The 11,482-nt window shown below is 37.7% G+C and overlaps 1 protein-coding gene across 1 annotated transcript; it reads left to right on the top strand.

The window, feature by feature from the left end:
* The first annotated feature begins 4,795 nt into the window (after positions 1–4,795).
* LOC120331403 (F-box/WD repeat-containing protein 5-like) lies at positions 4,796–8,305 on the top strand. Its single transcript, XM_039398475.2, has one exon. The coding sequence runs from the start codon at positions 4,982–4,984 to the stop codon at positions 7,037–7,039; it is 2,058 nt and encodes a 685-aa protein (XP_039254409.2). The 5' UTR covers positions 4,796–4,981; the 3' UTR covers positions 7,040–8,305.
* Positions 8,306–11,482: the final 3,177 nt, after the last annotated feature.

The following is an 11,482-nucleotide window of genomic DNA, read 5'->3' as shown; positions in this document are numbered from 1 at the left end:
CATAGGCAGTGATGAGCTGTAGCCGGAACGCACCGGAACGGCGTTCCGGTTGTTGGACTTTTAATTGCATTTGCGTTCCGGTTGTTGAAATAAAATTATGTCATAGAAAGTCTAGTTCTAGTACATCTTGTAAACTTACTTATTAACTTACGTCTTGTTACGCCATAACTTTTTTTACATTACGGCAGACAAATATTTAGTGCACAGCAATAACGTGTAATGGATGTTTCGCCGACCTCTGACCCCGTGAAATTTCATCCAATACCTTTCTAATAAACACATTCGTATTGAATTGGTATAAATATTCTTGTAATTTTGAACAGACATATACCAGATAATTTCTTCATATTTCATTGTAGTCCTTCGGCTCTATCTCAGGACAGACAAAAATTTGTGGTAGCGTCCGCGTCATGTTGTAAATATAAATTACATTTTCACAAGTTAGCTGCGTTCCGGTTGTTACGATTTTCCCAGCTCGACTACTTAGGGCCGCTAAAACTGGAAAAGGCATGATCCGGCCCTGGACAGGTTATACTGAGCTTTTGAATTATAGGAACCTTCATTGCCGCTGCTTCAGGATACTAGCAAGTTCATAACATTATGACGTGAGAACATAGAAGAGACCTAAGTACAGTAGGTGTGTTAGTAAGAAGCTTAATTAACACTGTTCTGAGTGGCTGAGTGTGGTGCAACTACCGTACCGATATCCCGGAATCGGTATTCAGGCATTTAGCCATTAGAAATATTGAAGTAACGGTGCAATACTACAATTTTAAATACTGGTATGTATAAAAAAACAAATCTCCGAATTACTGACAACTGACGTTTATCAAGTATTCAACTTACAGAAAAATGCCATTTAATCGTTAAACGACTGACCGTTTTTAACAGTAATGTTGTTAAAAAAAGCCAGCTGTTCAACGTTTAAATGGCATTTCACCGTTACTCTTTGAAGTTACGGTGAAATGCAATGTAAAATAAGTGATGACTGACCGTTTTTAACAGTAATACTGTTAAAAAAACAGTCGTTCAATGTTTAAATGGCATTTATCTGTTACTCTTCAAAGTTACGGTGAAATACTAGTTGAAATATTTAATGTTTGGCCGTTTTTAACAGTGATACTGTTAAAAATCGCCAGTCCTAAAACGTTTAAATAGCATTTCACCGTAACTTCAATACCATTAATACCCGATTTTACTGAAAGCATCAGTTTGGGTTAATACAGTGACTAACTCTATTTGCTGTAGTCAGCGCCGATTTAACCATTGCAAAAGTGAGTGCAGTACAATGTAACAACAAGAGTCATTAAGACGTTTTTTGATAAATTCAAGTTCACTGATGTAAAGCAATAGGTCAGGGTGGTCCAGACCCAGACCCGTCGCTTCATTATCTATGTTCCGCGTCGCATTTCCGGCAGGGTAAACAAAAAAATCTCATTTGGTGTCGTTTCGTCATAAAAATAGCCAGAAAAATCTTTTGACATATTGCTACATCACTAATGTCACTGAATCGACTAATTTAATGGCTAGCTGAGACTAGCGTAGTTGAATAATGTGCTTGGCTAGTCTAAATTATTAACTGCTGTGTGTTTGCTTTGTTTTGCACTGTTTGCCTATTCTTGGCAATATTGTGGCCCGCGAATAATACAAAAATATTAGTGTGGCCCTCGAGGCCGATAACCTTGGACCACCCTGCAATAGGTATGTATTTGCAGCAGGGGGTGCAGTAATAACATTGAAAGATTAGCAAGTGATGGGAGGCAGAATAATTGGATTTAAGTACTGAAATTGATGTACCGGGTAAAAGTAAAGAACATGTGTTGCGGAAATGAAAAAAAAATGGGCAGGTCTAAACGCTGATATATCAGGCTCCAGGGTTTTTGGATGATATAAATAATTCGGATGGTTATATTCAGGTGCTGATAATACGAGGGGAATTACGGTATACGATTTGTTAATTTTTCGATATTTTCAACGGAAATTTATATCCAGTTATCCACGAAAACTATAGTCATAATTCCAGCAGGAACAAGTGGGCGGGACGAAACATTCCAGTGGGCAGGATCCGGCCCGCGGACCGTAAATTGCCCACCCCTGGCATAGGATGTCACCTAACCCTGTAGTGTAAAATATGAATAAAAACGTACTAATGCATCTCGTCGGAATGCAGACCGATCGCTCTTCAATAATAAATGTAAACAAGTGAGTGATAATCAAATATATCAAGACGAAAACGAATTAGTATTGGTATGCAATCTGTCACAGTATAGACCAGGGGGCCGCAACTACTTTTTAGCGCGACCCAAAATATATTTTTTTTAACTTCTTGCGACCCAAGCATTTGGTAAACATGTAATTAGGTATTGATTTTAAGACTATTGTCGACGCTAGCATTTTTCTTCCACAAAATTATATGGAACTTAGCACAAAAAATTGTGAATAATAGCGAATAATAGCTTAAGATCTTCGAACAATAAATAACGATATCATATCAGTCCGACAAGCTACATCCCCATTAGACATCGGCTACAGTCAGATAGCTGAGGACTACACGACGCGCCACAATATCGCGTGGAGAGAATACCATAACGCATCGCTCAAGCGTAATGTGTAACCGTAAATATATACTACTACGGTAACCACTGTGAAGCTAGTAGCAAACCTTCTTCGAATTGTGCGCAGCGGTGCGTTAAGTCTCGTTTTTGTGCTCATTGAAGAGTGATATTACAGTTTTGTGCTTTTTGAAGGGTGATGGAGTAAAACGTAGGCGATTTCTAAATTCCACACGTCATAATTGCTCTCGATTATAGAATTGCTCTCGATTATAGATATGGAAGAAACATCAAGACCAACCATCCGAGACCAACAATCGCCGTGAAAACGCACAATTGACGATTTTCACAGCGCTAATGTTGTTATTAAAATAGCCGATTATTTTCGGCAGCGTGACGTGTTATTCAGCCGTAATGACAAATAGCGGAAGACAAATGTCTTGTTTCATGAAGAAAGATTAAAATTACATATTGTTTATTTAATTTTGTCAATTGTGCGAGCGAGGCACTTTTTATTCATTGTAAAAATACCGGCGGGAAACTAGCGTAAGCAGAGTGTTGTACTGCGACGTGTAACTTGACACTGTAACTCTGAGCGAGTCTTGCCGATTTTCATCAGTGAGGCTTTTTCCGTGTTTGTTCCTGGTGGAGTGAGTCGCGGCGGTGTGGCCCATCGTGCTAAGCGTTAGGTTCGCAGGTTAGTTATGCGTGAGAGGTATGCTAGACTTCTCGCCGCCGTTGGGTGGTTCACGTTACCGCTGGTCGATTACGGCTTCCTTCGCCATCAAGTCCATGCTTCTGAAAACTAATAACTAACTAATCCTATACATGACATGAAATGGTAAACCGACGAGAGGTCGTTGTGCGCCATATGGTTAAGCCGTCTTATCGACTATCTTCTCCCGAGATAAATAGGTAAATCCTATCCTGAGTTTATGTCAAAAATGTTGATTCACAAAGATAGGTTGAACCAAACAATGGTCTCGTAATAGAAATAGAATTGCTGTATGATTTGAATTGCCAACTTTTTCTGTCTGTACTGCGCTGACCAGTGAGTGGATAGTTAGCGCGGTAGATTGCGCGACAAGATGTGAAATATCTCTTTGCTTTGCCGTCGCTACAATCGCCCCACAAATGAGACGTAAAAATATATCCACCTCCCATCCATCGTGAAAATGATGGGATTTTCATCGTTTTTCTGCCATTTTACTTTGGGATCAATTTTTAGACTATTCAAAATGTTAAGAAGTTCTACAAATATGTTATTATATGAACATGTCTTCAAATTACTTAAGTTATATAATGTCATTATATTAACAACAATATTCCTCATTAAAACATAGGTCTAACATAGTAGTACCGTACCGGTATACATCCGGTGTTGTTTGCGAACATAAATTACTGTAATAGGTAAATATAATTGAGTGTAACTCTATATAGCAATACATATTCTCTAATATCTTATGTAGTTGAAGCACAATATGACTATCCCATATTTGTGCCTGTGAAATTAGGTTTTTATTTGGACTTCACTACTGTACAGCTGTACTAAGTGAATAGGATTCACATATTTATCCTGGAGGAGAGGAAAGGCGATAAGGCGGCTTAACCATGTGGCGAACCACGGCCTCTCGTCCGTTACCATTCCATGTTGGGTACAGGATGAGTTAGTTATTTGTTTTTCGGAAGCATGGACTTGATGGTCAGATAGTGGACCAAGACATAACCGACCAGCGATTACGTGAACCACCCTATGGCGGCGAGGAGTCCAGCAATTTTCTCGCACATAATCAACCCCGCATGGGATTCGAACCTGCGAACTCACGCAGAGTAATCAGAGGTGCGGTGGCGAGCGTATTCCTAACTCTTAGCACGATGAGCCATAACCACCGCGAATGATATTCCAATGTCCGCATACATATAATAAATCTTAGGATAGGATTTACATATTTATCCCGGGGGAGAGGAAAGGCGATAAGACGGCTTATCCATATGGCAGTATGGCGAACCGCGGCCTCTCGTCCGGTTACCATTCCAAGTCAGGGAAGCGAATAGTTATATTGTTTGTTTTCGGAGGCATGGACTTGGTGGTGGAGGAAGCCGTAACCGACCAGCGGTTACGTGAACCACCCAACGACGGCAAGGAGTCCAGCAATACTCTCGCACATAACCATCCCTGCATGGGATTCGAACCTGCGAACCCACGCAGAGTAATTAGAGGTACGGTGGTGAGTGTATTCCTAACGCTTGAGTGACAGGTTGAGGCAGTACCGGTAAGGTTTAAACATTTGTTTTAATGAATAAACTATGTAGCCTAAGTAAAAATGTTACACGTGAATATGTTGCTTTCTTAGCGTAATATGTTGTAAATGAAATAAATCTGACCTAAATTTGTGATGTCTGCAGACTTCTAAAGTTTGAAGACAAAAATGGGTACAGACCAATATTTCCAGCAGAAATCTGGAAACTGCAACAAAAATAAATTTGAAAATTTGCACCATGGTTGGAAATATCTTCCTACAGAACCACTTATTCAAATTTTTAAATTATTGGGCTACAAAGATCTTGGATGCTGCTCGCTAGCTTGTAAAAGATGGTTTGAGATCGGAAATTTAAATTTTCTGTGGCAAAGAAGATTTCGCCTTGACTTCAAGATAGGTGAAATGGATTTAAGACCTAATGGAATGTCGTGGAAATCAGAATATCAGAGAATGGTAGATCTTGTTCCTAGTGTAGAATTCGAAAGAATTCTTGAGCATGATGATGAAGTTTTACATGTAGCTTTTTCAAATAATGGTATGATGTTTTGTACATGTTCAAAAGATGCATCAGTCAAGGTGTTCAGTGCAGACTGGCCATTTGACACAATCTTCAATGAACATTTAGGGAGAAGTTCCCAATTTAGGTGGCTTTATACTCAATATTCACAATTTAGTAGCAGCGATACTCAACTTCTAGTTTCTGGAAGATGTGAAGGCTCTCAACAAGGAGGAGAAATAATTATATATAATATTTTTATTAAAGAGTTCACTCTACAGGCAAGGGTGAGAATAAAGCCATTTGATGTAATGGGAACTTGGCTTAATGAAACACATATCTTGTCTGCAAGAGCTCATTTGCTAGCAGCCCGTCGCCAATGTCTGTGTGAAGTCCTTCTTAACAAATCGAGTCAGGAAATAGAAAACCTAATGCATTCGACGGTAACGCGTGCATATATGTTTGCTTGTGAAAATGACAACACTGTGAGTTATCTTCAAGTGGCTGATATGAAAAAGGTTATATCACAAGTTTATAGGGCTGTATCTAATGATTGTTACCAAGGAAAAATACATGATATGCACATGAAAGCATTTGGCAAACATAAAGAATACATTAAGGAAGCAGAATCATCAATGAATGCCTGCAAAAATCATGAAGCGTCCACTCCATTAGAAACTGTGTCTTCAATCACTGTGAGAATTTCTTTGGACAAAAACAACGTTCCATCAGAAAGTGATAAAATTGTTGACAGATGTGATGAAAATGTTCTATCTTGCAGTGCAAGAGTCACCAATGATATATATGAAGGAACATTTAGCAATTGTAAAAAGATAAAGCTTGATAGTAGTGTTGTCTCTCATGATCACACATCATTGAATACAGAGGAGGAATCGTCTGTTTTGCTTCCTTCTGTTAAGCGATGTATCACTGATTTTGAAAATGAAACAGACAGCAGCAATCTATTTTCTGAAACAGCAAGTCCTCAGCTGACAGATGATGAACTAGACAGAGATGATAGTGAATCAACAGAAGTGACAACCGGAGATGAAGCTTCGCAGCCTATTAATTCACCCTCACATTATAAACTACTTTTATGTTTTACTGGAAACGACTTCAATGTTCCTCATCAAATCGGAATCAAAAGAATTGAGCAAGAAGAGTGTACTGATGTCATTCGGCAAAAGTTTGAGTCTGATTCGATTAATCTACAAGGGAGACCTCAAGTCCGATCTGACAACTGGGACCATGTTATCGAAATGGGTGGTCAGTTGGTGGGTATGTCAATAACTCCTTGCGGAAGATACTTGTATGTGAATGTACGTAAATGGGATGAAGAAGTTCCACCTCGGCATTGGGCTCGGGATATTTCATCGAAAGTTACTATGGGTTTAATAGACCTGATTTCAATGGAGGAAATTGCTACATTTGAAGGACATGAAGCTTTCAGTGATGTATTTTTTCTTCATATTTCATGTAATGATTTGTATGTTTCTAGTGGATCAGAAAATCTCAAAGGTTACCTGTGGGATAGATATTACGGAGTTTTGCTCTCCACATTCAAACATGTGGATGTTGTTAATTGTGTTGCTTTGAACCCTCGTGATCCCAGCATGGCTGTGAGTGTAAGTGATGATAATTCAATCAAAATATGGCGATCAAAGTCATTTCATAGACTATTGAGCAGCGCAAGAGCAAAAGGTCGTATGAAGTCTGTGTCATGTTCCTGACAGAAATACATAGGTCTGAAGTGTAGGAATGCAGAATAGTATCATTCAATTCAATGACAAGGTTACCTTATATTATTTATAGTGCAGAGGTGGCCAACGTGATCGATCGCCGTATCTTGAGTGGTTCAATCCCGCATATTTGGTTAATTTACTGCAAAAATTTGCATCCAATGAATTTCAAACAGGGCTTGAATATTTCACTTTAAATGTAACTTAGGCATTAGTGAAACCGTAGGATGTTTTAAATTTATCTATCAATTCCGAGTGAACCAGAAGGTTTGAGCAATTATGCATCGTGCACTACCTCCATTTGTAACTTTACTTTTCAAATGATGTCTTGACTAGAAAACGCATGGCTCTCCCTACCATCAAATTTTTTTGATACAATTTTGTCGACGCAGACTACAATGAACCCCAACAGTAACCATACTCATGATGCTATAAGAAATCTGTTACTTATATTTTTTTACGGAACCCCGTATTTAAGCAAAATTTTTGCTGGTTTCATTTAGTTCCCTGAAACACGTCATAATATTTATTTTAACATTTCTGTCAGTTTGTTATTTTAATTTTTACCGCACTTATCTTACTAATTTAATTGTTTGTGTTTTTAATGCGAGTCTCATTGGTCTGACTCTGTAGTAATACACAAACCAAACTGAATTTTATCCAATCCATAACTCCCGTTTGTTTCTGACGCATTTGGAGATTCTCGTCGACGATAGGCTACAAATTTAGTACTCGTCCATTTTTTTGTGTTACTGAATGTTACGAAGATTTCAGTCGATCTCAGTAGAAAACAGGTTGGCCACCCGCCCACCCCGTATAGTGCATAATTTCACCTTGACAAAACTCCCAACAGCTTTTATTCTTCTTTTATTATCCTCATTGTTTTCAAGAAGATTCTAAACATCAACTCTGACACTGAACAAATTTATATTAGAAAAGTTCTGTATTCTGAGTTTTCATTCCGAAAGTTAGTTTAACTTGTAAATAATTCCAAGATACTTTGTGCTTAAGGAGTCCATAATAGCTTTAATATATAATTTAAGTGAAATTGTTAGAATGGATTTATAATGATATTAATTTTTGAACATTCATCAGTCTCTCTCTCTCTATATATATAAGCCACCAAGTTAACCTAGATGTATCATGATCTATCTAATTTACTCTTTTCCATTGCCTCTCATTCTGCCTACTTCTCTGCATGATTTACCACACGAGTGTAAATGAAAATAAAATTTTCGATATATGTTCCAGATGGTATTCGAAGCAATTTGGGAAAATATGTTTTGGTTTTTCTCAAAAAAATAATCCATATAACACGAGATGATTGCACATCGCAGCTAGCGTTACAACGCCGGTCAACGCGTCCCTTCGCTTATTGCCAGTTCATTTACTTTGGGTAGCTATTGAACACGGACTGGACCTATGAATGGTTTTGTTATTATGTTGTTCTTGATTCGGTAGTTCCGAATGGCAACGGAACATTCATTGCAGCAGCTGATATCCGGATATTCTTTTGCAATTGAAATCCGAAATTCAGCTAAACTTCTTTTGCCATTATAGCAATTAAGCCCCAAATGTACCCCATTTCATGTTGAAATTATCAAAACAAAGTTAATTTTTCCCAAAATTCGAACAAAGACTTTCGTAAGAATCAAATTACACCAGTTTTAGGGACATAAGTTGCGTCCTGTCATTATCAAATAAAATTTATATTCTCAAGACCTTTAGGTACTGATTTAAATAATAATATGTAAGTTCCCATCCGTACGATTTTCACAATTACCCATATTGAGATAATAGGAGTTTCTGTTTATAACGTGAATCACGAGCTCACGTTTACGGTATTTAATTAGATGTATGCTCGACGTATAAATACGACTCGATATCTTTCGATATTTAGGATGTAAATGATTCTAATCTAGTCTAGATAAATGTTTTAAGATTTGTATTCTGTGTATTGTGAAAATTTGAGAATAAAATCAAACAGAGTTTTCTAAAGTTTCTTCATTAATGTGGGCATTGAATCTGAAGGGTGAACGGGCGACTGGCAGTTCCGCGACAGTCCACGAATTAGCAATATCCATTATATTTGGTAACGCCGACGAAGAACACGCCACTTTCTTTTTTGTAGTCAACATCGTGCAAAGGCATCAAGGCAATCAATAAAGGTATCTCAACAACCATCTGCAATCAACAATTTGGGAAATCAATTAACCACGCTGACAAAGTGACCGCGCAAAAGCAGCTCACAACAATCGACGAATCGTACAACAAAAAAGAGGATTGAGGTCAAGAAACAAATATTTTGCAAAGTAACACAATATATACAACGTTTCTGGAAGTGAAAAAAACGATGGCAAGCCAGAACAATCAAAAACATGGCGAAACTATGAACTAAATTGAAAACCGTTGAACTATGGTAACGGACTCTGGAAACGTTAAAATTACGAATATGGACTGTGTTGTCGAACAATCGAAATGAACTCTTTTAGAACGTGATATATGTTCGAGGTGAAAAATCTAATCAAAAAACGAACTGATGAAAACAATGAACTATATGGACTGTTTTAACCGAATACGGTAAATTACGCACTCTATTCCGAATAATAGAGAAATTTTCGCTCATACCTAAATGATTCTAAGCTAGTCCGGATAAATGTTTTAAGATTTGTATTCTGTGTATTGTGGAAATCTGAGAATAAAATCAAACAGAGTTTTCCAAAGTTTCTTCATGAATGTGGGCATTGAATCTGAAGGGTGAACGGGCGACTGGCAGTTCTGAGACGATCTATGAAATAGCAATATACGGTGACATCACATTCATTTACCAATTATATATGCTATAATACCATCTAATGCGATCTTCAACCCGCGATCACTTGACAAGTTATCCAATGCTTCAATCAAATCTGATGATAGATGTTGTATATTTGATACTGTGAAACGTGATAATATCCATTCGTGTTGTGGCGTTGTGTTGTGTTCTCAGAAAAATATGTATTAAACCACTGCAAAAGATGTTGCGAACAAAATTGTCTACGTCAGCGTTTCCCGAACTTTTTCGGCCACGGAACACCTACACTTTTGATCTCGCCTCGCAGAACACCAAAAAATGAAACAGTAAATTGATAGAGAAAACCGGTGTGATGTAGCGGTTCCCAATGTAGCGGAGTTGCTGAATGCGCCGCGAAAACTAACATAATTGTGTTAAACATACTTAAAATATGATTGAATATTTTACATATTGCATTTATTATAACTGTTTTATTGTTTCTTAGTTTAAATGCTGTGTATATGAATAAATTCATTCATTTTACCATTCCTATGGCGTTTACTTTCCATTACGTAGTGTTTGCCTCTAATGTTACGTCTAATGGAAATAAAAGTACTTTCCGCAATTTCGCGGACCTGCCGTTTATTTATCTTCTGAATAGAGTTTACCGAAAATGATTAATTTTTTCAGCATTTCAAAGTAAAACCAGGCAGAGATGGAGGAAGAACAGTTGACCTTTCGCCTTTATTTTTTAAACCTACTTGTTTGCCTATAACAAAATCAAAAGCATTGTAATAACTTGATAATGAACTTAACAGTCAACAATCTAGGCCGACGGTTAACGAAAATGCCACTACTCCACCCTAGTTAGTTCACTTTAGGCCGACGAGGACGCGATATAGAACGGTCAGTTGGGCGACAACCTCACGATTTTTAGATCGCCATGGCGACCATTTTAGACGTATTTAAGATTCCTTTTCCAAGGAACACTTCGGAGACGCTCGCGGAACACTAGTGTTCCGCGGAACACAGTTTGGGAAAGGCTGGTCTACGTAGTAGGATAATGCCAATTAACAATGCAAACAACTACGTAATGAATGTTATTGTTACGTCAAATTTTGCACTTATGCTGATTGGCCAATGTTACGGCAGTAAATAAGGAAGTGTATACTCGGGGAAACATCCATAAATATAATCAGAGATTTATAAAGTTGTTATACATAAATACGCTACACTGATACGATTCTCATATTTATGGCAGATTTAATTTTTTTTTTAGACCCACAGCGGAGGGCTTCGGAGGACCCCGTAGTTGCGGGCCCCTGGTCTAGAGAGTCAACTTTTTCAACGGATAATGATCTTTTTTGTGTGCAAATGTCTTGTTTTATTAATTTAATTATGTTCAATTTGACCTGCGCTTGCTTCGACAAATTAAAGCACTATTACACTGCAATACTACGGGCAATCTGCAAACATAAAAAATGTGTGGTAAAGTGCCAGATTATATCGTGTTTTGCGATTTCGTGAACCCGACAAATCTGAGCTGTCCCTGCTCCACTCTATTTTAAAGATATATATTATCATTAGAAAAATCTCCTCATCTGCGATAAAATTCCGCGGAGTACAATCTATTTTAGTACAATGAAAAATTGATTGAATTT

This window comes from Styela clava, chromosome 6 (assembly GCF_964204865.1).
Source record: "Styela clava chromosome 6, kaStyClav1.hap1.2, whole genome shotgun sequence".
NCBI lineage: Eukaryota > Metazoa > Chordata > Ascidiacea > Stolidobranchia > Styelidae > Styela > Styela clava.
The sequence above is the reverse complement of the archived record's forward strand: the minus strand, read 5'-3'. Positions and strand labels throughout refer to the sequence as shown.